The following is a 25010-nucleotide window of genomic DNA, read 5'->3' on the forward strand; positions in this document are numbered from 1 at the left end:
CCGACCCATTGCACTCACGTCTGTAGCCATGAAATGCTTTGGAAGGCTGGTCATGGCTCACATCAACATCGTTGTCCCAGAAACCCTAGACCCACTCCAATTCCCATACTGCCCTAACAGATTCACAGATGATGCAATCTCTATTGCACTCCACACTGCCCTTTCTCACCTGGACAAAAGGAACACCTATGTGAGAATGCTATTCATTGACTACAGCTCAGCGTTCAACAGCATAGTGCCTTCAAAGCTCATCAATAAGTTAAGGACCCTGGGACTAAACACCTCCCTCTGCAACTGGATCCTGGACTTCCTGACGGGCCGCCATCAGGTTGTAAGGGTAGGTAACAACACATTCGCCACGCTGATCCTCAACACGGGCCCCTCGGGTGCGTGCTCAGTCCCCTCCTGTACTCCCTGTTCACTCATGACTGCATGCCAAGCACGACTCCAACACCATCATTAAGTTTGCCGATGACAAAACAGTGGTAGGCCTGATCACCGACAACGATGAGAAAGCATATAGGGAGGAGGTCAGAGACCTGGCCATGTGGTGCCAGAACAACAACAACCTCTCCCTCAATGTGATCAAGACAAAGGAGATGATTGTGGACTACAGGAAAAGGAGGACCGAGTACGCCCCCATTCTCATCGACGGGGCTGTAGTGGAGCAGGTTGAGAGCTTCAAGCTTCTTGGTGTCCACATCACCAACAAACTAACATAGTCAAAGCACACCAAGATAGTCGTATAGAGGGCAAAACAAAATTGTCAGACTCCAGCCACCCTAGTCATAGACTGTTCTCTCTGCTACTGCACTGCAAGCAGTACCGGAGCACCAAGTCTAGGTCCAAGAGGCTTCTAAACAGATTCTACCCCCAAGCCATAAGACTCCTGAACATCTAATAAAATGGCCACCCAGACTATTTGCATTGCCTTGCCTCCCTCCCTCTTTTACACCATTGCTACTCTCTGTTGTTATCATCTATGGATAGTCACTTTAATTACAATTCCTACATGTACATACTACCTCAGCTAACCAGTGCCCCTGCACATTGACTCTGTACCGGTACCCCCTTGTATATAGTCTGGCTATTGTTATTTTAGTGCTGCTCTTTAATTACTTGCTACTTTTATTTCTTATTCATATTATTTAAACTGCACTGATGGTTAGGGGCTCGTAAGTAAGCATTTCACTCTAAGGTCGACACATGTTCTATTCAGCACATGTGACTAATAAAATTTGATTTGATTCTCATTTCGCTATCTTTTTAATTCCGTAATTGTATTCCATCTTGCATTGCGTTAGTGAACTCTCACTCCACTTCTACACATTTAGCCTTTTTGCTGCTTTGATTGGCCAACATAAGCTACACGTGATGGCTAGCGGTCTTTTTATGGGGAGCACTGTGCATCCAAATTCTATTGAAGAGTTTGTTTTATTAAATGAATCATTTGAAATGTCATGGTATATCCTTGTCTGTAAGAATGTCACATTGATATTTCAATTTATTTTAGAAAAAGCCTTTTCAGTCAAATCGGGTAAAGAAAAATGTATTTGCTAAAATGAATACTCACAAGTATTCTAATACTAATGTCTGTTCAGATATTAAAATAACCTTGCACATCCCTAGTACTGAGCCCTGAAGTCACTCACCCTCCCAGCAGTCCCCAGATATCAATTATTCAGGACGACAGGAGACGTGGAGCAGAGTAACACAAGACCGTTTTATCACTTACATTGTTTTGGTTTTGGGCTCCACATTATTCATAGACAGCCTTTCCAGACAGGGCATATCAGTTTTAACACAATTGCTCGTACACTGACACTTCAGATGCAGAAATATGCTATTTTCCCTCTCATTAAATAAATACTCATTGCCTCGGAACACACTGGGTATGGGTGTATTCTAGGCATTGCTTATTTGAAATACATATTTCATGTATTTCCACATTGTGTTTATTTGATGTTTTGATGAGAATTGAATGTTTAGGGCATGTTATTGCCAACCTCCCTGCATGATGTGTGTTTTCAGCTGTGTGTTAATTGTTTTTGTTTGTGTTTTACTGCTCTCATGAAATGCTTGGAATATGCATGTCTTGAATGTTGTGTGTGTGATTGTGTTGGTACAGCCCCCATCAGACAGTGCGCAAGACTTGGGGCAGCGTGTCAACGCACCCTGTGAGGACGCGCCTCCCCCCATACCAGCCCCAACCCCTACCCTTTACCTTACCCAGGACCCAGACCCTACGATATTCCCAGCCCTATCCCTACCAGTCCCTGCCCTAGCCCTCCCTCCGTCCCTAGACCCGGCCCAGACGGACGGGGCCTGTGCTCTTGGGGACTATGGGACTGCGGGGGGCACGTCACAGGGCATGGCAACATCTGCTCCAGGACTGGCTGAGGCTCCCATGGCAGCGGTGAAACTGGAGAGTGTGCTGGACCCCAAAGAGCTTTCCACTGTGAGTGCTGAGAGATGGAGGAGCAGAGGGAGGGGAGGGCTCAGGGCAGGGGGGTCATGGATCCCCCATGGACCTTCAGCGCCTAAACAAAGTCAATCTACAGAGCCTCCAGCCACAATGTGCTAACATGACAGGCGGCACAGCCCCCTCAGAACAGCTCCGTGCCAGGTAGGCAGGACAGTTTGTATGGGGGTGTTGGTGGTTGGCTGTGAGAGGATGTCCATGGGGCTCTTGTTGTGAGAGCTCAGAAAGCAGTGTCTGTCATGCTTGTTGCTGGTACTCCTGAAGTGGCTGGCCCAGTTGTTATGCTGTGTTGAGGAAGTGGCCACTAATCAAAACGACTGTGCTTTGAGCTGAAATGGTGCGAACCTGTGACAGGGTATCCAGTTCAGGGACAGGTTCAGCCCAAAGGGCCAGGGATCATGGCATGTGTACAATGGCTGTGTCAGGTATTAGTTTGTTTTCTGTCTCCACTGTGCATTAAGTGATCAGCAACCGTCCTGTGTCAGGTTTATTACTGCCTCATTTGGCATCATAAGTAGTCTCTCTGGAGTTAATCGAGGAGAACCTCCTTCACTAGCAGGGCTACTGTCATAGATACCTCCACAGCACTTTAACCTCTTCTGAAGGCCATTCATTATACCTAGAGATGGAGGGCTTCTAAATGGTCTACAGGGAAGTTATCTAAGCTTAGATCAAACACAGGCAGACCTGGTCTTAGTGCTGGGCCAGGCCAGACGCCTCTTTGGGTGGCTCAGATAAGCCCAGTGCTGTTTAGACTGCACTGCAGGCCCCTAGTTAGAGAGAAACTGCCTCAGTGGTGAGAGAAACCTCTCCCTCATTATGTTAGACTGGAGCTCTGGCCTCTCTGGACTGGAGTGCTGCTAACTGTCTGTCCTCCCTGATAGTGATTGGACGGCAAGTAGCCTAGAGGTTAAGAGTGTAACTGAAAGGTTGCTGAGTCGAATCCCCGATCCGACAAGGTGAAAAACCTGTCTGTACCGTTGAGCAAGGCACTTAACCCTAAATGCTCCTGTAAGTCGCTCTAAATAAGAGCGTTTTCTAAGTTACTAAAATGTAAATGTAATTTGTGACTAAGGAAAGGCAGTTTGTCAAGTTCGTTGTAAATGTAAAGACTAATAGAAATGGAGACATGGGCTCCATCAGGCTGTTTAGACTCATCTAGTAAGTATTTATTCCTACACCATGTCAGTGAATTGGTCCCATGGTTGTGCCTCCTTCCACCATCTCGTCATTCTCCCAGTGAACATGTTCTGCATGACTCCTGAATGCTTCCTCACCTGTGAACTTGTGATTGATCGTGTGGTGCGGTTTGTGCTTTTGGGTTTGATGTTCTTTTCTGTTTTTACATGTTAGGATACTAAGGGTCTTGGGAACTTTTCTAAATAGTACCGTTAGAGCTGTATGAAATTAAGAGTCATTGTTCTTGAATATAAAATTCATGGAATCTTTTAAGTTGATCACACCAAGCCCACCAGTATATACATGTAATAACATATTTCACAATCTTGATAAAAGCAATAGACAACATTCCTGCATTTTACAGAGGTAGAGATAGACCCTGACTGCCAGTGGCTTAGTGAAACCTGAATGAGTAAGAAAGTGCTGTATGTGAGCGTGTGTGTGTCGTGTGTCCAGCCCCAGTCCATGGCAGAGGTCCTGGCAAAGAAGGAGGAGCTGGCTGACCGCCTGGAGAAGGCCAACGAGGAGGCTATCGCCAGCGCCATCGCTGAAGAGGAACAGCTGACCAGAGAGATCCAGGCTGAGAACAATGACCTGGAGACTGACAATGAGAGTGACTTCTCTGTAAGACACAGACCCCACACACACTCTCTCAATTTTCTTTGGTCATATGAAGTGCTTTTGAAGTGGTAGGATCTCTTTCCCCCAGGTCTTGAGTTTTGCTCGCCTTGTAATATCCAATTTATTGCCAGTAATCGTGAACTGGTTCTCTCCCCCAGGCCAGCATTGGCAGTGGAGGTGGATTCAACATGGATTGGAGTGACATGCTAGCTGACTATGACGGTAAATCTCTTGTCTGTTTAATTGTAATATATCTATAATGAGATGGGTTGAGTGTTGATGCTCTTGCTAAAGACACAGATGTGGTCAATGTCCAGACTCACCTCTCTCTGCAGCGCGGGAGCCGTGGCGTCGGAGCACCTCCTGGGGGGACATCGTGGAGGAGGAGCCTTCCAGACCACCTGGCCATGGAATCCACATGCACGAGAAACTGTCCTCCCCGTCTCGCAAAAGGTGAGACACACACCCTCATGTCACTCTGATGTTTGTCAGAGAAAAGATCTTGGTGCATGTCAAAGTTCGCTCCTATTTTGAACGACTGGGGGAGAGGACAGGATGGCAGGTGTAAGTTGTTTTTTTCTGTCTTATTTGGCAGAACCATCGCAGAGTCTAAGAAAAAACATGAAGAGAAGCAGCTGAAGGCCCAGCAGCTTCGAGATAAACTGCGAGATGAGAAGACCCACAAACTGCAGAAGCTCCTGGAGAGGGTGAGTGGCCATACAGAGCCAACGGGAAACACCACAGCCTTGCTTAGCCCAGTTCAGCCTGGCCACGTGGAGAGCTTCTGTCAGCACACTGCCAAATAGAATCACTAAATAATAGAGGCCAGCTCTCAGTCTCTCTCAACCCAGCTGGCCACAGACACGTCTGGGAGAGACGTAGCCCAAACTCAACAGTCTTTCATGACGTTTGTTTTTGTTCTCCAGGCCCTCATGAGATGAGTGTGCCCTTCGATAATCTTGAGTATTAACCACATAAGTACATGAAGTGGTGTATATTCACATGAATCCCTGTGGACATCGTACCAGAGCGGGTAGCAGCAAATGCTTTGAATGCAAGACACAATAATAGTGTCTGCCTTGGTTAGAGAATGTACATGAGTGAAATGAGCTGACCCAAGCTGTCTTTCCCTCCCTCTCTTTCCCCTCACAGGAGAAGGAGGTCAGGAAATGGAAGGAGGAGTTGTTGGACCAGCGGCGGAGGATGATGGAGGAGAAGTTACTCCATGCAGAGTTCAAGCGGGAGCTGCAGCTCCAGGCCATAGTGAAGAAGGCTCAGGAGGAGGAGGCCAAGGTACAGGACTGACACCTTGGACTCTGCACACCTAGCTACATGTACAAGAGTTGAAGAATTTTCCAAATTAGATGTTGCTTTTGATAATACTTTTGGACATTGAGAATGTTCTTAAAAGCAAAGAAACAGGATCACAGAAAAAAGTAATGGCAAACTAGACTAAAGGCAGACTAAAAGCTATTGTTATAATAAACACTTTTGTTTTGTAGCTCATTGAGTTAGGCTTGTTGATCAGTCCCTTGTGTCTGTCTGCAGGTGAATGAGATAGCATTCATCAACACTCTGGAAGCTCAGAACAAGAGGCACGATGTGCTGGCCAAGCTGAACGAGTACGAGCAGCGCCTCAACGAGCTACAGGAGGAGAGAGGCAGGAGACAGGAGGAGAAGCAGGCCAGAGACGAGGCTGTACAGGTAACAGTGGACAGCAGCAGCTCCCCCTCTCTGCCTTACCACCACAGTGTACAGTCCCGCTGACTGGCTGTGGTCCCTTTCTGTCTTCCCAGGAGCGTAAGCGGGCTCTGGAGGCAGAGCGGCAGGCACGGGTAGAGGAGCTGCTTATGAGGAGGAAGGAGCAGGAGGCACGCATCGAGCAGCAGAAGCAGGAGAAAGAGAGGGCCAGGGAAGACGCTGCACGAGAGAGGGCCAGGTCTGTACCCCCTGGCTCAGTTGGAATCAACTATCTGTTTTGTACTGTCAAATGGGCCCCTCAATGTGCTTCGTCTGAAATAGATTACCCACCCCTTATCCGGAGGATCTTCTTCTCACTGTTCCAGTCTGTTGTTCTCTCCACAGAGACAGAGAGGAGCGTCTGGCTGCCCTCAGCGCTGCTCAACAAGAGGCCATGGAGGAACTGCAGAAGAAGATCCAGATGAAGGTTAGTGAGGCTGCTGCACAATCTCACTCCTGCCTCAGTTATATCCACAAAGCATCTCCCCAAAATATGTATATCACCGTTATATCAACACATTTTGACATCAAATCAGTTGCTGATGATGTTGCATAAAATGTTTGAAAGGTCTATCATTTATTTTCATCGAACACAATTAAAGTTAACATAGGCCCTAGATGCCTTTAATTGCCCAACTTATAGGCATGCCCAATTTTAAGCTTTCTTTTTTTACGTGTTATTGCATTCCAAAGGGATAACTTGAAATGACTAGATGTAGGTTAATGAAATAATCTAAAGAAAACGATGTGATTATTTATTAGCCTGTGTGGTTATACGCATTTAGGCATATCATGTGAAATAGGGCTCATGTGGAATCATTTTCATAAGCATGTAAGTCTAGAATATTTGTGGAGTGATCATATAGAAATAGCTAAACATTCTTCAACCACTCCAAAGCAATTGCATGTGGAGCAGGAACCACTGACTACTTTTTCTATTATCAAAACACCTGCTGGTAACTCTTAACTGGTCAGGACACCTTATGTACTCTCCTAAAGATCTGTCGACTAGGTTGGACTCTTATGACCAAAGAGGCTTCACGCATAGCTTTTACATTTCCTTGTTGTAAACCAGACTAAAGTCCCTCTTAATCTCATGATCTCTTGGTTGTTCTCCTTCCCAGCATGATGAGAGCAGTCGCAGGCACATGGAGCAGATTGAACAGAGGAAGGAGAAGGCAGCAGAACTCAGCAGTGGCAGACATGCCAACACTGACTATGCCCCCAAACTGACACCGTATGAGCGCAAGAAACAGTGCTCCTTGTGCAATGTTGTGGTATGTACACAAAGTCCCAGTCTGAAATGGTTTTTGATATTTTTTTTTAACCATATGTCTTTGTATTGTTCTTCGTGTAGTTGATGATTGATATTTTGCCCACTTGTCCTTGGCATGTTTCTTCTGACACTAGACATGCACTAGACACCAGACACCTGCTAACATTAGACAGATGCTGACATGCTGAGTAGAGAAAGTATATATACTAAATGGTTAATTGGCTTGATCCACTCTCCAGTGAGAAGTTCACCCTTTTACTTCATTAACTTAATTCCTTGCACTAATTTGTGAGACTGATTGGCTTACATGCTTAACCTAAACTGAAGGGGAAAGGAGCTGCAGCTTTGTGGCAGTAGAGCAGCTCTGGCTGTCCCCCTTGGCAGACTGTATGCATATAAATGCTCATGAGAAGGAGATTCAGCGGATTTTGGAAGAGAATGTATTTAAATGAGGATTTAACTGCATTGATTAAACATGATCTCTGGGGTGGAGATTTATGACTGGGCATGACTGTGCTTTTCAAGTGACGGGCAACAAATCTATTGGCAGGCACATTTATCTGTGACGGACCAGGCCGGCTCTCACCGCAACAAGGTTGCGACACCTTGGAGCTCCAACTAGCATCAGATAAACAGGAGTGTGTGGGGGGAGGGGGGGAATCTTGTTAACATTTCCGATGACCTTGGCTAGCATCTGACACTAGAGATCATCTATAGGCCAGCAGCCAGCACTCTATTTAATGACATTAAACCGAGGCCATCCGTAATGGGCTTTGTTCTAGCCCTTGGTGGGAGGAAAACAACACGTCCACATCAACCTAACCTCACGCTGTTTGTGTCAATTCTTCATCTTCACGCCATGCTTCTGTCTGTGTATAGTCCAGCTCAGCTCACTGTACCAGTGTGTCATTTTCCCAGACATGCCAAACTATATATACTCACTCTGTGTGAGGTGCAAGAACGACCGAAGGGACATTGGTTCATCAGTTGGTGTGAGGATGAATCGTTGTCACAAACAAAAAGAGTACAGGTATAACATATTCTGCTTGATTTAGAAAAGGAATAGACCAACCTCGAGCCAATCACATTAATGTTGTTATGGGCTACATTTGTTCACTGTAAATGTTTGTGTTGAGATGGATCATCCTTAGTGGATCTGTCAGTAACTACTATGCTGTGCTGTCAGAAAGGAGAATGCCATTAAATACAGCCATTACGGCATCTTCAGTTTAACAATGCTCTCATATCTGTCTGACACATCACATGCTGATTTGAAGAAACTACGTGGCTACCCTTGTCACCTTTTGTTCTTAACCACGTCAGTTCATTCCACTAAAGGCCTGTTGACTGCAGTTAAGTTCCTGACACCTACTAAACATCAGGTCTCACTATTTAGTCCGATGGAGGAGGAAGTCTGTCTGATCTTATTGAAAAATAGTTGTAATGTATGTTGCCAGTCAGTAGTTTGGTTTCCATCCAATTGGTGACGGCTTTTCATGCTAATATTCTAAAATTCATATAAAGAAAATATGCACATTTTCCCACCAGTGGTGTTTCCACCAAACGGAATTGTTGCGGAGAAAAGTCTGTGCGTGATGACTTAGTGCACACATCTACTTTTTTACTTAAAGTTATGTACCAATTAAAAATCAAAAGTTCAATGTGTTTCTATTGCATTTTCAACTCTACCGATCGTTTTGACACACACTGTTGAGTTAAATAGAAAATGTGCCTACTCTGGTCTTGACACATGCGCTCTAGCCAACAGCTGGCAGATACAGTGCAGGTAAACTAGTCTACATTATGAGATTATTATGGATAAGAGCAAGAATATTTTTTTATTTGTCAAACAGCAGACAAGCAGCGACTATCATGTCACCAGAATAAGACCCTCGATATTTATTGGAAAGGAGCATCAAGCTCATCACTGTGCACTTTCACCACCCTGTGAAGTTCATCATAACTTATTTCATCTGTAGCCCAATAGTAGTGGGAAGACCACACACCATTTCATCGCCTGACTCCAAGTTTGCTTCGATATGATGGATATTATATAAATATTTGTGCATAAAGGCATTTCCACCACCATTTTCTTCATAGTACATTTTTATCAACACTAAAAGATCCCACCATGTCGAACGAACAAACTCTGTCTGCATTTATAAAATTATACCAAAACTACCTGTTTCCATCACAGTTGTCTGGATTTTCTTTTAATATGGTATGGCTTTACTCGCATATAAATTGTGGATGAAAATGTGGTTAGTGGTGATGTCAAGTCACTAAACCTTGAGTCTGTGTCGAGTCCCATGTGCTCGAGCCAGAGTCCAAGTCCGAATCACAAGTTGAGTCACGACTGTCTATGGCTGAAGTTCTAGTCCCAGTGCTCGAGTTCTGGTCCAAATGCTCACAGAGTGCGCATGAACTCAAAATCAAGTTATTTTCTCAGTCAGATATAGTGTAGCGGCAAGAGGAATTATTTAGTCAATACATTATTTTGCTATACCTTTTCCTTTCTTTCTGTGCCACCAAATGTTTGCATATAGGCTGCTGGTAACGTGATCAGTTGTTAGCTATCTAATGAGGTTACATGACTGAAGAAGATGTAGCCTAAACAAGGTGTAGCTGCGCATCATGTGCTGCCAATATTCTGCTTTTCATAGCCTATCCTGTCCCATGTGCAAATACAAGTCACAAGAAGGTGAGTCCGAGTCACCAATGGTCAAATCCAATTCGAGTCACAAGTCATGGGGACTAAATTCGGACTAGAATCCTGGACTCGAGTACTACAACACTGGTTTTAGTGGCCTCCCATGGGGGGGACCCTGTCGACCCTGTCTGCCTCTGTCTCCATTGTGTCCTCAGCAGTGACTTCTGACCTGTGTGTTTGTAGATCACCACGGAAGTGCACCTGTACAGCCACACCAAGGGCAAGAGGCACCAGCAGGCCGTGAGAGACACCAGCAGCATCCAGGGACGGGAGCTCTCAGACGAGGAAGTGGTGCGTACCGCCAAAGTCTTACCTGAAATAGAAAGATACCCCATCCATCCACCATCCCAACAAAAGAATACCACTCAGATATTGTCTGTGATATTAAATCAAGGTTATTTGTCATTTATGACAGGCTCATTATTATTGTTTATGAATCCCATCATATAGAAGCTCTCTCGCAGGTCTTTGTGAGATTATAAATGGGCCCTGAAATGTAAACAGTTAGAGTTCAGTGACTCAGTTGAGGGGGTGACATCACCCCCATGTCTACAGGCCGTTCTGTCACAGAGTGCTTTTCATGGGAAGACTGCTTGTTAAAGGAAGGAGGCTTCTCAGCCTGCTCTGCAGTATGAGATTGCCTTTTCAGCATGCTGTTCTTTGTGAGGCTGACAACTGTTGGTGCTATATGCATCACCTTTGGCCCAAGCAGCTCCTTCATTCAAACCTGTTCTCACAGGCTGATCATTAATCCCCCCACCTTCCACTCTAAATCATTTGCTTTCCAACTGCAGCCCATTTCTCTGTTTGACAGTATGATAAACAAGGCATTTGCAATGAAGGCATTCAAATCTCCAATACAGTACGTTGGCCACAGCCAGTATCACACTATCTCTTCAGACTGCCTTTAAACCATGCAGTGTAGGCTATGCTTTACAATAGTAGTGGCTGGTGGGGTTTGAATTGGCTTAGCTAACGGGTCCAATGTATGTACTATGGATCAGCAGCATGGTGTTTTCTGTGATATAATAGCTCTTTGTTGTAATGGGATAGACATGCTCTTAGCATTTACTGCACTATGTTTCTATTATGGGGTATTCAGCCCTGCTTTTGTTCCATGTTTTCATTCAGCGTTCAAGGTTAATCAAGCAGGAGATAGAGAAATGTCTTGGGATTTTTGTTTAGATGGACTACGCTTGCCTTCCTTTATTTTTATGTCCTGCTCATTTTGGTGTGCAGTATTTAATTCATGCAACTGGCAACTATTTTCTAGCCGTTGGTTCCATAACTCTTGCTGGAATGAAAGATTTTTAATTAAAATGAAGATGGTTGGCTGAACTGTACAGGGTTCACTACATAGTTTTTCAGTGAAGGCGGACGGCAGATGCCCCAAAGCTTCATATTTGGTCATCTTCTCCCGTTTTCAAGGACTCACAAATTAAATTGAGGATACAATGATTATCTACAGGGCTGGATCGATGTGCAGAGATAACGGCTGGGATTTGCAATCACTCTCTTTACTTAAACGTATAAGTTGTCATCTGTCCTGTTTTAAGATGACATAGGAAATGTCCAGGACACCTCGTGTTTGACATGTTGGATTTATTTATTGGCACAAAAACGCCAGTGAACTCTCCAAGGGAATACTCATCCCTCCCCAGCCCCTCTCCTGCACCCTCAGCTGGACCTCTGACGGTGGGGCTATGGGACTGACCTGGGCCACCAGAGGGGTCGCTAGGCTGTGGTGGACTCAGGCCTCTGGGTATAAGAGTTGACCTCCTGGAGCCAGCTCTAAATTAGGTTCTTGTTGATGATGAATCCCCTCTGGTGGCCAGAGAGCCCTGTTGAAATACACAGAGTGCCAGCTGAAGTAACCCCGTCTCTGCCAGGCAATCAGGAAAAAAAAGTGTACAGAGTTGTAAACTCTTTTAACTAGTCGAAGGAGTGAAGTTGCGGTTCAGATTTCCTGAAAGACAAAAATGTAATTGAAAGAGTTGTTAAGGAACAGCGTGCTAAAGAATTAGGCTCTCAGAGGACGTAGAGAACAAACATTTATATTTTGGGATTATTATCAGTCTGTAGTCTTTCATCTTCATGTGTACTGTGTTGCTAGTGCTACAGGACTTGAATGTCACAAAGCATTCAGCTCCATTTGATAAATAGTCCCGTGAACAGTTGCTTAGATGGTGTGTAACTGGATTCAGTATGCCATCACATTGTACCCAACATGACATACAGCTGTCTGTTTCACACCAAGTGGGAAAGCCGACTTCGTCTTGGACAAAAGAGGTGGTGGGGGAACATATCACTTAGATTGTGCCTGTCTCTAAAGAGGCCTGTTTTCTGGGCACTGTGGGTGTGTAATGATTAGACAGCTCTCTGGTTACTCCCTCCAGAATGGAACACAAGAGAAGCCGTGTGTGGTAGGTATTGTGAAGCAGCTCTGCCCTCAGGCCTGGCTCTTTAGCCCTTTGTCCTCTTGCTTCAGCCAGACACCTGTCTGTCACACTGCCTCATCAGATCACCTGACAAGATACAGAAAATCACTCATAGTTTTAAGTTCACATAGAAGCATTAGGCTATTACGTGATAATCTTTATCAATTAATTATGTACATGAATTAATGTTTACGCTCCCTTCAAACTGTCTTTGATGTGATTTTGAGATTAGTAAAGTCTTTTGAGGTGTTGCTGAAACAATTCTGTTAAGTAAACGGCAGTAGCACAGGAGTGGATAGGCTCTTAGGGAGAATACTGAACAGCTGCCTCTCAAGCAAGGCAGAGCCACGGTCATGACTGAAAGGCTCAACTGAACAATATTGCGCTACGCACGTCGGCACACAAGTGCTTATTTTGTATCTGACTCATTCATTAAAGACGGGTGACATTTATTCAAGATGTGTTCAACTTCCAGTGAAAAAATAGTTTAGATTTTCATGTGATGTTCCCCTAGGTGTTTATTTTTCCCTTCAATCCCTTTAAAATGATGCTACCATTGTATTCCTGTTAGGCCTGTATCTCTACTGATCTGAGAGGAGCTACTTTCTAATCACCCTGAACCTCCCTCTGATTGATCAGGTTGGTCACGAATCAATAAGTCAAACAAGTAAAGGAATAAGAATTGATTCTCGGTCCTGTTTATGATTTCTGTTATGACTCCTGGATTGCTGAGCGCTTTAGCATGTGGTTAACTCTAGGTCTTCTCTATTTGTGCTTATGATAACACCTGTCTTTCAAGGGTTTCATCTGAAACCCCTATTCAAGCAGCAGGTGCACTGCCAAAACTTGACAAAAAGGAAGGGCATGCCACACGCAGCCTAGGCTGCTGAATGGAAACGGTTATCTTGTGGACCATCCCATCCTCTAGAGTTTTGGATGACAACATAATTGGGTAATTGGTTTCTTGCACATACATCATGTTCTTTTAAATTGGATTACCTCTCTCTGTCTCCTGGTGGAGATATCAGCTTGATCTGATCTGACAGGCCTGGTGTGGTGCACACTAGACTGGAAGCGACGCCTCTTCCCCCTTCAGCATTACCATGGGTATGTGGCTTCAAACGAACAGCAAGTGTTGCAGATGCCCTGATAATGACCGGATACAATTGCTCTGCCCAGGGGTGTATATGCCACACAATGGACATACATCTGCCATTTCAATGGATAAGCTTCTACTTCTAGCAGATTGCCTGGGCTTAGATTCAACTGCTTCTTTTCTATTGTGATATGGACATAGTTAGCTACATGTATATTTTGGTAGAACAGGTTTTGTGTTCCCAGTTTAACTGCCTACAGCTCTGAAGATCCTTGTTTTAGTTTGATAGACTATCCACCCAGTCTATGATATCCTTGTGGTGATATGGGTGAGGTCACAAAGGGGACTGCAGGCTATATAGCAAATATTTGTGGGTGCTGGCAGCAGGTGACTCTCTCAGTAGCTGGATGTTATGTCTACGGAGGGAATATGGGACCCTAGATAATTACTCCTGTCCCATAAGGCCCAATTCATTGTCACACCTTTGCACTTTTCTGTTGAACCCTTTTTCTTCCTCTCACTCCTTGTATGTCCATCTTGATTTCAGAATGAGCTAATGAGATTGTAATTAAATGTTTTCATGCGTTTCAGGAGCATCTTTCCTTAAAGAAGTACATAGTGGACATTGTGACGGACAACACCGTCTCCTCTGAGAGTGTGAAGGACGGAGAGGAGAGGCAGAAGGCACGCAAGAAGGCAAAGAAGCTCCGCACACGCATGAACTCCAGGTGATGCGTCCATCTGTCCCCTCTCTCTTTCTCTCTCTGTGACAGAGGACAACGTTTCCTGCGAGGAGACGCTTTATGAGTGACGAGGAGATGGAGCGCAGACGTTATGTGCATCACAGCTGTCCAAAGAATAATACTGATGAGCTAAATTTATGGCCACTTTCTGTGATTGAGGAGGAAAACTGGGAATCGATCTGAGGGCCCAGGCTTTCACCTGTTAAGAGCTTTCCCCCTAATTGCTGCCACGGTGCTGCCAAAACTGAAGCCTCCTTCAGTGTACAATAGTATGTTAAAGTATGTGTAAACCATGCCTATTTTTCTTTCTCCGGGCTATTGATTTTTAAATGAAGTATCAAAGAAAATCAATAGTAATCAACAAATAGGAGGCAACGCGCCACTGTGTCAGATCCCAAGCATGGGCTCAATCAGTTTAGTAGCCTGTCACAACAAGGGAGGGAGGATGGGGTTTGGGGGCAGGAGAGGGATATGACAGAGTAGAGAAAAAGTTGTGGGATGAGCTATTTGTCACGGGGCAGGTTGGAGTGTGGGTGCCTGGGGGGGTGCAGCACCAGAGATGACATGCGTCTCTGAGCCACATCCTTAACTCTTACTCACACACAGTCCTGTATTGTAGTCACTTTTATTACCAGGACACTCACACGCATTGTGATGGATCCATGTTTGCTATGAAGTCTATTTTTAGCAGTGCTCGCGAACATTTTAACTGAACACAGCTGGTCAATATATGTTCCCCCTTAACATTACTACTGTCGCATTTATTTGTATTTTTTTATATACCATTTTTAAATAATAGTACTTTGCTTTCAGTGAAATGTAGAATTGAGTATTGCTGCTGTTCTCTTATGGAAGGGCTTGGGGCTGAGAAAACACCAACATAATCTGCCTGTTCACTGTCACTCCCAGGCACAGCCCTCTCTCCAGCCTCAGCCCCAACCCGAGCCCTGCTGAGACTAGCACTCAAAGGCACAAGGCTTTCAGAGGTAGTAAATAACACAAAGCCCCTGCTAGCATAAAGGTGAGCAGCTCCACTGCTGGGTGGAAATGAGCCGTTTTATTGAAGCGTGGCAGGGTGTCTGTAAAATGCAAGAAGTTTTCATTGGACTCTGGGGCGGGCTTGTACTCCCCATCATAAACTACTGAACACAGTTTAACCCAAATGTTTGCGGTTTGGCTGTCTTTCCTTCAGTCATATAGGACTGCTTTTCTTTTAAGAAAATATGCTGTTGAAAAGGCATGTAAGTAGCATATCATTTTGTCAGGATGCGTTCTGGACTTTAAAACAAGGATTTGGAAGTGTGTACCTGCTCCTGTAGGGCAAGCCGTTTGGCTGTAGCCCACTTTGTGTGTTTCCTTTGGCTGGGAACAGAGTCCGTAGTGTGTGAGTAGAGCTCAGAAAGAGGTGGGCACACAAAGACACCCCTGTGTGCAACCTGGAGAGGTGATCATAGCCTTACTCGTTTCACCCAGTGGAGGAGCTGGAGGGGTCCATATACACATGCACACCATGTTCCTGTGAGATGAGGCCCAAGGTAAGCCACTAGAGATTTCATGCTCATCAAGCCAACTTACTCCTAGTTTAAACAACCTGTCCCATTTGGGTGCACAGTGTAGAAGTCCACTCTGACGATTTAGCTGACGGTTTAGCTTCTATCCATAATGCGCAGTGTATATACAGGAACACAGCATCAAACAGTACACACTTAACCAATTCAGTTTTATACTGTTATTTCTGCCTCCAAAGGTAGACATTTTTACAGCATTGGCTCTGTCAGTCAGGGCCAGTTCAGATGAATAAAGAAGCTTGATTAATTGATTATTAGTTCTGCATTGTAGATTTGTGCTTTTTCCTTTATTGCTGTTTACTAATATTTCTAGCCGCAGCCCATTTAGCCGGGCCTGCTGCGGTGAATGATGAATCATGATGAATGGCTCAGCAATTGCTCCCCGTTTAACCTGGGTGGGTGTAAACCTGTCAGAGATTAATATTGTAATATCAGAATGACAAACAGGCCAGGTATAGTTCAGTTTCTGGTGGAAGCGAGGCAGCAACATTTTTTTTTTATTCAGTTGTCTTTGAGGACATAGTAAATAATGTGATAGAATGATTGACCTCAGTCACCCAACTAGCCGTTTTGCTGGTCGGTTTACTCAGAGTATATGTGTATATATATATATATATAAGTGTGATTTTTGACAGTGGAAACCTGAAAAAACTAGAAACTATAAAAACTGAATTTACCAAAAGATAAAAAGACACCCTTTTTGAGATTGCGCAGAGGTTTTATTTTTCCCTCCAAACAACCAATGTAAATATGATATTGCCAAGTTAAAATGTGATTGTGAATGGAGGGTAGGTCATTATGGGATACTTGCTCAGCCCACAAATGAAAAATAACATTTAAATGATCAGGACTGCGGTCCACCAGTTGAGAATGCAGGGCTCCAGACCAACTTTTTTCACGAACTATTTCAGTTTATGGATAATGACATCCAAAAAATGACCTGACCTGTATCCCATAATGTACCTGCATTCCATACAGAACCAGCCTAATAATGACTAGCCATTTTTTAAATGAGTATGCCCTTGCAAGGCTTGACATTCAGGTACTCTTTCCCGGGCCAGTATTCTTTTCACTCGGGCCTTTAGCTTTCAGTTGGTACTGGCCCGGTATGCCACTGGCAAATTTACCTGAATGTCAAGCCTTGCAAGGGCATACTGATTGTCCTGAATACAAAGTGTTATGTTTGGGAAAAATCCAACACAACACGTCACAGAGTACCACCCTTCATATTTCCAAGCATGGTGGTGGCTGTATCATGTTATGGGTATGCTTGTCATTGCAAGGACTAGGGAGTTTTTTTTTAGGATAAAAAGAATACAGCTAAGCACAGGCAAAATCTTTTAGAAAACCTGGTTGACACTGGGAGATAAATTCACCTTTCAGCAGAACAATTACCTAAACCACAAGGCCAAATCTACACTGGAGCTGCTTACCGAGATGACAGGAGCATACATTTCTGACTGTTGCTCATTTGAGATATTTCTCTGAGGGATAAATGTTTGCTAATTAACCTTAGAAATAGTAAACATTGGTAACTCCCTAGTCAGTTTACCTAAAGCTTTTGTCTTCGCTGGGTTTAATTCTTGGCTTTAATTCTGAGCTGGATTGACATTGACAGTGTTTATGATCTCCTCTATCTAGCTGATGCTAATGACTTTAGCCTTGTTCTGTCAGGATAGGTCTGTTCCTCTGGGGAAGCTCCACCTGTCCTCTTCTGGGATCTGTTAGTTTATCAGCTGCTTCCTGACCGTAAGACTTTCTGTCTGTTACTGGGATCAATAATAGCTCTTATCTGCTCTGGGATGCTAACTGACTGTCTGACTGATGGACAGAGATGTTCTGTGTGCTACTAGTAGAGCCTGTCTTTGCCATGTCTGCTGGTCTAATGCCACAGAGAACAGTCCTGATGACCGCCATAATCTTTGAATGTCCGGGATTCAAAACACTGATGTATTTCCTACCCAAGTTAACGCATACCATTCATATTTATTTAACAATACAGTTGAACAGAGAATGTGATATGCCATTGTAAAGTGATGAGGGTGGAATGTCATTATGAATGAAAATAGTAGGTTGCAACGAAGCACTATGCCCCTGTAGAATTAATGCATAATTTATTTTGAGCCAAGTTACCAGGGGAGAAGTTGACAGGCAAAATAAACACTCAGTCTTAACCTGACCTTTTTCTGTTCCTTCAGACTTTTTATCCTCCCCTGCCTTTTTAATGAAAGCTGGGGCACTCTTTTCCTCTTATTCAAAGAGTTCTTCTGTTCCTCTGTAGGGCAAAGGAGTATGAGACGTCAATGGAGGCAAAGACAGTCCCCGACTCCCCATACAAGGCCAAGTAAGTTCCCAACTACACATTTAGGCATTCTATCTCTTCTATTTAACTATAGTGAATAATGATACAATGATAATTATGCATGGATGGATGGATGGATGGATGACAGGACTTAACCTCTCTCCCTTTCTTCCTCCCCAGGCTCCAGCGTCTGGTGAAGGACTTGGTCAAGCAGCTCCAGGGCCAGGACAGTGGTCAGTGGGCCAACACCAGGGTGTCAGGCCTGGACAGAACCCTGGGAGAGATCTCTCGCATCCTGGAGAAACAGGTACATCACTAACACCTAGCTGTAACACACTACTGAGACTTGCTCCTTGTCTGCTTGTCTGCCATTCTGTCAGAGCTTAGAGTCAGAGTGGAGTGGTGTTAGGGAGGGAGGGGGGAAGTTCTCTCAACTGCGTTCTGTTTGGCTGCAGCTCTGTCTGTGTGTCTCTCAGTCCTAGTGTAGAGTATCAGTTACTCCCCAACTCCTTGCCCTGGGTTATTTGTAATGCAGGCCAGATTAGCTACGTGTTTTCATTGGCCACATGTTACTAATAGAGGAGCTACCCATCACTGGACAGGCAAACATTTGTATGATTCAGAAGTATTTGTGGGTTTATACAATTACATAAGGTTTTCCTAGAAGATGTAATCCAAAGGATCTCAAGTTACAACGGAATATAAGGCAGGAGTCTTCAACTTTTTCTCGCCCAGGGACCCGCTCCCAGGCAAACCATCGACCCAGGGACCCTCATCATACGTTAGCAAAAAAATCTACAAAATCATCAGGCGAATGATAATGGCAAGAAGAAGTAATTAACCTTTTTAAATGAATAGATTTGGTAGATGTTTTTTTATTTATTATTTTGACCTTCCCACATTATAATTGGAAGAGGAAGTGTAAATTCTAACAGTCTATAAGCTCGAAAGGTAACTCAAACACATTTTCGCTAAGAGCAGCTGTGTAGCTGGTTAAACAAAGGTTAGCCATGTGTTGGCAAAAATGTATGTCCAAGTCAAGAAAGCTTACCAGCATCCAGCTGCACTTACCACACTGGTAGCCTATTCACGGGTGCTTTTTCAAAGCCTATGTCAGATACTCCAGTGGGTGTAATTGGCTCCAATGAGAGTAATTTTCTCAATATTAGGAGTTGAAAAATAGTCATCTTCATTAGAAATACATGTTTCTCTTTTCTACTATAGGTATGTTATTCTAAATGTGTTTATTATGTTGCTAAAAATATTCAGAAAACATTGAAATAAATAAAACATTTGCGGATACCCCCCACCCCCCCGCAGGGCCTCGGGCCGCGGATCCCTGGTTGAAAACCCATAATATAAGGTATTCCATTGACATTCAATGCTTATTTAGAAGGCTATGAATGACAGACATTGATGACAACAGTTGACTTAAATCAATGTAATGAATATAAGAGAGACCCACTGTAGAAGATGGGCTTCGTTGGATGCCATTTTAAGGAGTTGAACTGAGTTCTATTGACAGTGAAGCCCTGGCACACCCAGTGTGTGTTCATCAATAAGGGGGATGAATGGAGCACCTGTCACTGTGTTTGTGAAGGGGAGAACATACAGTGACAAGCCATCATTCTCCTGCCAAGATGCGGTTCAAGGCATCATAAAGCACACTGTGCATTTTGGTGGGCGGGAGGATAGAGAGATGATGGTGTCTGGTCCTTGATGGGGAGGGGGGGGGGGGGGAGAGAGAGGCTATTACTGAATTTCCCCAGAGGGAGAGAGAGGTGGCAAGGGAGGGTGGCACAGCACAGTGTAATTGGAGAGGAGGAGTCCAGTGTGATAGTGTTCAAGCTGTCGCTAACAGGGGGGGCTGCTCCCCTCAGCTCCATACTCTCCCTATGGGAGGTCAGGGGTCACTGGGCCAGGAGCCCTCTTCCATTCAACACTGGGATTGGTAGGTCAGCCAACTCTGTTTGGGCTTTACCGTGTGGTTAAAGCTCTTCACATATTTATAGAGCATTAAAACAACTGAGGAAAGCCCTACTCTGCATTAGTTTTGGTTGTGTAGAGGGGTGGAAGAGCTTAATCTAGACTTCATTCGGTATGGCTGTTAAACTTCTCCCCCGTTAGCCCAGCCCAGAGCAGAGTGAGGCCTGGACTGAGGGGGTGGGGTGGGACATGGGGGCCGGCCTGTGAACCAGCCTGGGAGGCACTTCCTCCTCTAATCCCTGGACAAAGTCAAATAAATATAGTCTCCGTCAGCATGGGTGTCTGCCCCCTGAGTCGGGACCGTTTAGATTATTTGACCTAACAAGCATCTCTCGTGTGTAATTGACTCACCTAGAGATTTGTTTTTCTCTACGATATCTGATTCAGTCTCCACTTTCTCTGCTAATTCCTTAGACAACACCCAACACTCCCCCCCCTCCAAGGCAGCCTTAGTCAGGCTAACCACCCCCCCCCTCGCTGCTGCTCTCTGGGTTGGGCCTAGTCTCCGACCCCAGCATGCCTCTCCCTCTGTGACCACTAATGGTTTATTTTGTGTCAAACTAGATCTTTTTGTTGGGGAGTGGAGAGCTTTTCCCCTCTATCATTTTTCTTCAGTATAATTTCTTAACTTTCTTCTCTCTTACCTTGGTAATGAGCTCACATATTTACACACTGGCCCAAATGTTTCTCACTGCTTTCAAATAAAGGCTGGCCTGAGATGGACAGCGTTTATGACACTTGAGGGACTGTCAGAAACACTGCGCTCTGAGAATGGAGACTGTATTTACATTTTCATTTGCCAGCTGTCATGGGCTGGTTGGGCTCCCCTTCGTGGCTAACCAGTGGCTGGTTCTACCTGGGATGTGGACGTGGGGGATTAGGGGGAATGGAGTAGCAGAGTAACAACAATATGGGGCCTGAAGGAGCCTGCCTAAAGTTGACGGATGCAGCCAAGATCAGCGGTGTCCGAATTTTGTGAAAGGCCCAGGTTCCTGAGTGGTGCAGTGGTCTAAGGCACTGCTTCTCAGTGCAAGAGGCATCACTACAGTCTCTGGTTCGAATCCAGGCTGTATCACATCCGGCCGTGATTGGGAATCCCATAGGGTGGCACACAATTGGCCCAGCGTCGCCCGGGTTTGGCCAGAGTAGGCCATCATTGTTAATAAGAATTTGTTCTTAACTGACTTGCCTAGTTAAATAAAGATAAAATAAAATATACACTACCGTTCAAAAGTTTGGGGTCACTTAGAAATGTCCTTGTTTTTGAAAGAAAAGCACTTTTTTTTTGTCCATTTTAAATTAACATCAAATTGATCAGAAATACAGTGTAGACATTGTTAATGTTGTAAATGACTATTGTAGCTGGAAACGTCTAACTTGTAATTGCATAATTGCAAAAGGGTTTTCTAATGATCAATTAGCATTTTAAAATAATAAACTTGGATTAGCTGACACAACGTACCATTGGAACACAGGAGTGATGGTTGCTGATAATGGGCCTCTGTACGCCGAAGTAAATATTCCATAAAAAATCAGCCTTTTCCAACTACAATAGTCATTTACAACACTAACAATGTCTACACTGTATTTCTGATCAATTTGATGTTATTTTACTGGACAATAAAATATATTTTCTTTCAAAAACAAGGACATTTCTAAGTGACCACAAACTTTTGAACGGTAGTATATACAGTTGAAGTCAGAAGTTTACATACATTTAGGTTGGAGTCATTAAAACTCGTTTTTCAACCACTCCACAAATTTCTTGTTAACAAACTATAGTTTTGGCAAGTCTGTTAGGACATCTACTTTGTGCATGACGCAAGTAATTTTTCCAACAATTGTTTACAGATAATTCACTTATAATTCACTGTATCACAATTCCAGTGGGTCAGAAGTTTACATACACTAAGATGACTTAAAACCGCTTTGAAAATTCCAGAAAAGGATGTCATGGCTTTAGAAGCTTCTGATCGGCTAATTGACATCATTTGAGTCAATTGGAGGTGTACCTGTGGATGTATTTCAAGGCCTACCTTCAAACTCAGTGCCTCTGCTTGACATCATGGGAAAATGAAAAGAAATGAGCCAAGACCTCAGAAAAAAAATGTGTAGACCTTCACAAATCTGGTTCATCCTTGGGAGCAATTTCCAAACGCCTGGAGGTACCACGTTCATCTGTACAAACAATAGTACGCAAGTATAAACACCATGGGACCACGCAGCCGTCATACCGCTCAGGAAGGAGACGCGTTCTCTCCTAGAGATGAACATACTTTGGTGCGAAAAGTGCAAATCAATCCCAGAACAACAGCAAAGGACCTTGTAAAGATGCTGGAGGAAACCGGTACAAAAGTATCTATATCCACAGTAAAACAAGTCCTATATCGACATAACCTGAAAGGCTCAGCAAGGAAGAAGCTACTGCTCCAAAACCGCCACTACGGTTTGCAACTGCACATGGGGACAAAGATCATACTTTTTGGAGAAATGTCCTCTGGTCTGATAAAACAAAAATAGAACTGTTTGGCCATAATGACCATCGTTATGTTTGGAGGAAAAAGGGGGAGGCTTGCAACCCGAAGTACACCATCCCAACCGTGAAGAACAGGGATGGCAGCATCATGTTGTGGGGGTACTTTGCTGCAGGAAGGACTGGTGCACTTCACAAAGGAAGGAAAATGATGTGGATATTGAAGCAACATCTCAAGACATCAGTCAGGAAGTTAAAGCTTGGTTGCAAATGGGTCATCCAAATGGACAATGACCCCAAGGATACTTCCAAAGTTGTGGCAAAATGGCTTAATGACAACAAAGTCAAGGTATTGGAGTGGCCATCACAAAGCCCTGACCTCAATCCTATAGAAAATGTGTGGGCCGAACTGAAAAAGCATGTGTGAGCAAGGAGGCCTACAAACCTGACTCAGTTGCACCAGCTCTGTCAGGAGGAATAGGCTAAAATTCACCCAACTTATTGTGTGAAGCTTGTGGAAGGCTACCCAAAACGTTTGACCCAAGTTAAACAATTTAAAGGCAATGCTACCAAATACTAATTGAGTGTATGTAAACTTCTGACCCACTGGGAATGTGATGAAATAAATTAAAGCTTAAATAAATCATTCTCTCTACTATTATTCTGACATTTTCACATTCTTAAAATAAAATGGTGATCCTAACTGACTAAAACAGGGATTTTTTTACTCTGATTAACTGTCAGGAATGATGAAAAACTGAGTTTACATACACCTTAGCCAAATACATTTAAACTTCCGACTTCAACTGTATATATTTTATTCCTGCACACTGAATGCAATTTCCACCTTAGACTAGTATAGTGGTCCTGTAGATGAAAATCATATATTTCTCTCAATTCCTCACCCCCTTGGGGAGGGTTTTCTTTGTTTCACCTGACTTAGATTGGGAGTGTTAGTGTGTCATAGATCTAATTTCTCAAATGTTCGTTTAAGGAACTTGTCAGAGGAGACTAGGAGAACCAAACTGACATGATGGACAAGTGGGTCAGGAAACGTATTATTTTTCCACGATAGTCTGGTCCGGGCCTCACATTAAGCATTCAAATTGATTAGTTAATAGGTTTTTTTCATGTGATGGGGGCGGGAAAAATGCAATACAATTACATATCGGGATTTTATTTTTGATGGTATATCATATCAAATAGTTTTGACAATATCACAATAGTATTTTTGCGCTAGTTTGCTGTACCTGCACAAGAATTCCAGTATTTTTCCTTCATAGCTTGTTCTCTATCTACTTTTTAAATAGGGAGCAAAATAGTTTTCAGCACTTTTATTTCCATGACTGATCAAAAGTTATTTTTTATCATGGCTCTCTCTTGTTCCTCTGCAGCAGCAATGTATTTGGAACATCGAATCGTAATAATCACAGTATCGAATCGCAATACATATCGTATCGTCAGCTAAATATTGTGATAATATTGTATCGTGAGTCCCTGGCAATTCCCAGCCTTAGTTTTTTAACAACCAGGTTAATTACAAATATTTTTTTAAGAAATTGCATATTTTGTGAAGATTAGTATCATTTTTTTTTTTTTTTTTGGGGGGGGGGGCTAGGGATAAGGATTATTATACTCCAATGACTTTCAATACTTATGTTGTCTTACCCCTATACAAGAAGTGTCAAGATTTGAATTATAGGTTTATGTTTATTTAATCTAGTCTTGAAAGCTATTGGACTAGCCCAGAAACATGTATTTAAACACATGGTTCTGGATTAGCCTACTGTAGTTGATTCGGTACGTCGCCAAACCGTTTACCATAACAACTAAATAATTCCAGGTAACTACAATTATTTGCTTCCATCCTTGAAGGATTTTACTACAGTAAATGAATAGGCAGATTTACGTTGGCCAGAATATTATCCATTCATATTACCTGCTCTTGAATGGGCCCTATTGAATACCGCCCTTATTATGAGTTCAGAAGGAGTAATATGTTATTTATCAGACAGCCTAAAGCCTTTGTTGTTGCTGCCAAAGTGAGTAAAAAAAGTCATGGAAATCATTTAATTTGACTACATGTTTCTTACCTAACCAGGACAGATTTGCTTGAAGTCTATGAATATTTTAGTTCATATGTTCCCAGGATGGCTTACTCTTTGTAACTTTAATCAGGGTCATACATTGAAATCCCTCTGTGTTGTAGTTCCTCTATAGGCTGTGGTTTCTGTGGTGTGTCTGATTTTGCGCCTCGCTAGTCCCTAATGAATGTCAGTCCAATTTATAGAATAAATTCCACCAGAATTGTTTCCCATTTACAGTCTCCCAACCAATCAGCCCTCTTTATTGTACCAAACAGCATTCCATTACACCCGATAAACATATAAACTCTT

The 25010-nt window shown here is 43.6% G+C and overlaps 1 protein-coding gene across 5 annotated transcripts in view; it reads left to right on the plus strand.

The window, feature by feature from the left end:
- Window positions 1–25010, plus strand: part of LOC106573497 (S phase cyclin A-associated protein in the endoplasmic reticulum) — a 91509-nt gene that overhangs the window by 22662 nt on the left and 43837 nt on the right. Inside the window, exons 9-22 of one of the 5 annotated variants that reach the window (XM_014148591.2) lie at window positions 2129–2458; window positions 4118–4285; window positions 4441–4504; window positions 4600–4735; window positions 4878–4989; window positions 5435–5575; window positions 5831–5986; window positions 6079–6221; window positions 6368–6449; window positions 7147–7299; window positions 10192–10299; window positions 14134–14270; window positions 18135–18197; window positions 18336–18462. In XM_014148591.2, coding sequence (XP_014004066.2) covers window positions 2129–2458; window positions 4118–4285; window positions 4441–4504; window positions 4600–4735; window positions 4878–4989; window positions 5435–5575; window positions 5831–5986; window positions 6079–6221; window positions 6368–6449; window positions 7147–7299; window positions 10192–10299; window positions 14134–14270; window positions 18135–18197; window positions 18336–18462 — 1920 coding nt within the window. The remainder of the gene's footprint in view (window positions 1–2128; window positions 2459–4117; window positions 4286–4440; window positions 4505–4599; window positions 4736–4877; window positions 4990–5434; window positions 5576–5830; window positions 5987–6078; window positions 6222–6367; window positions 6450–7146; window positions 7300–10191; window positions 10300–14133; window positions 14271–18134; window positions 18198–18335; window positions 18463–25010) is intronic. The other 4 variants (XM_014148592.2, XM_014148594.2, XM_014148595.2 and 1 more) reach the window with 4 other exon arrangements.

Source organism: Salmo salar, chromosome ssa16, assembly GCF_905237065.1.
Source record: "Salmo salar chromosome ssa16, Ssal_v3.1, whole genome shotgun sequence".
Lineage (NCBI taxonomy): Eukaryota > Metazoa > Chordata > Actinopteri > Salmoniformes > Salmonidae > Salmo > Salmo salar.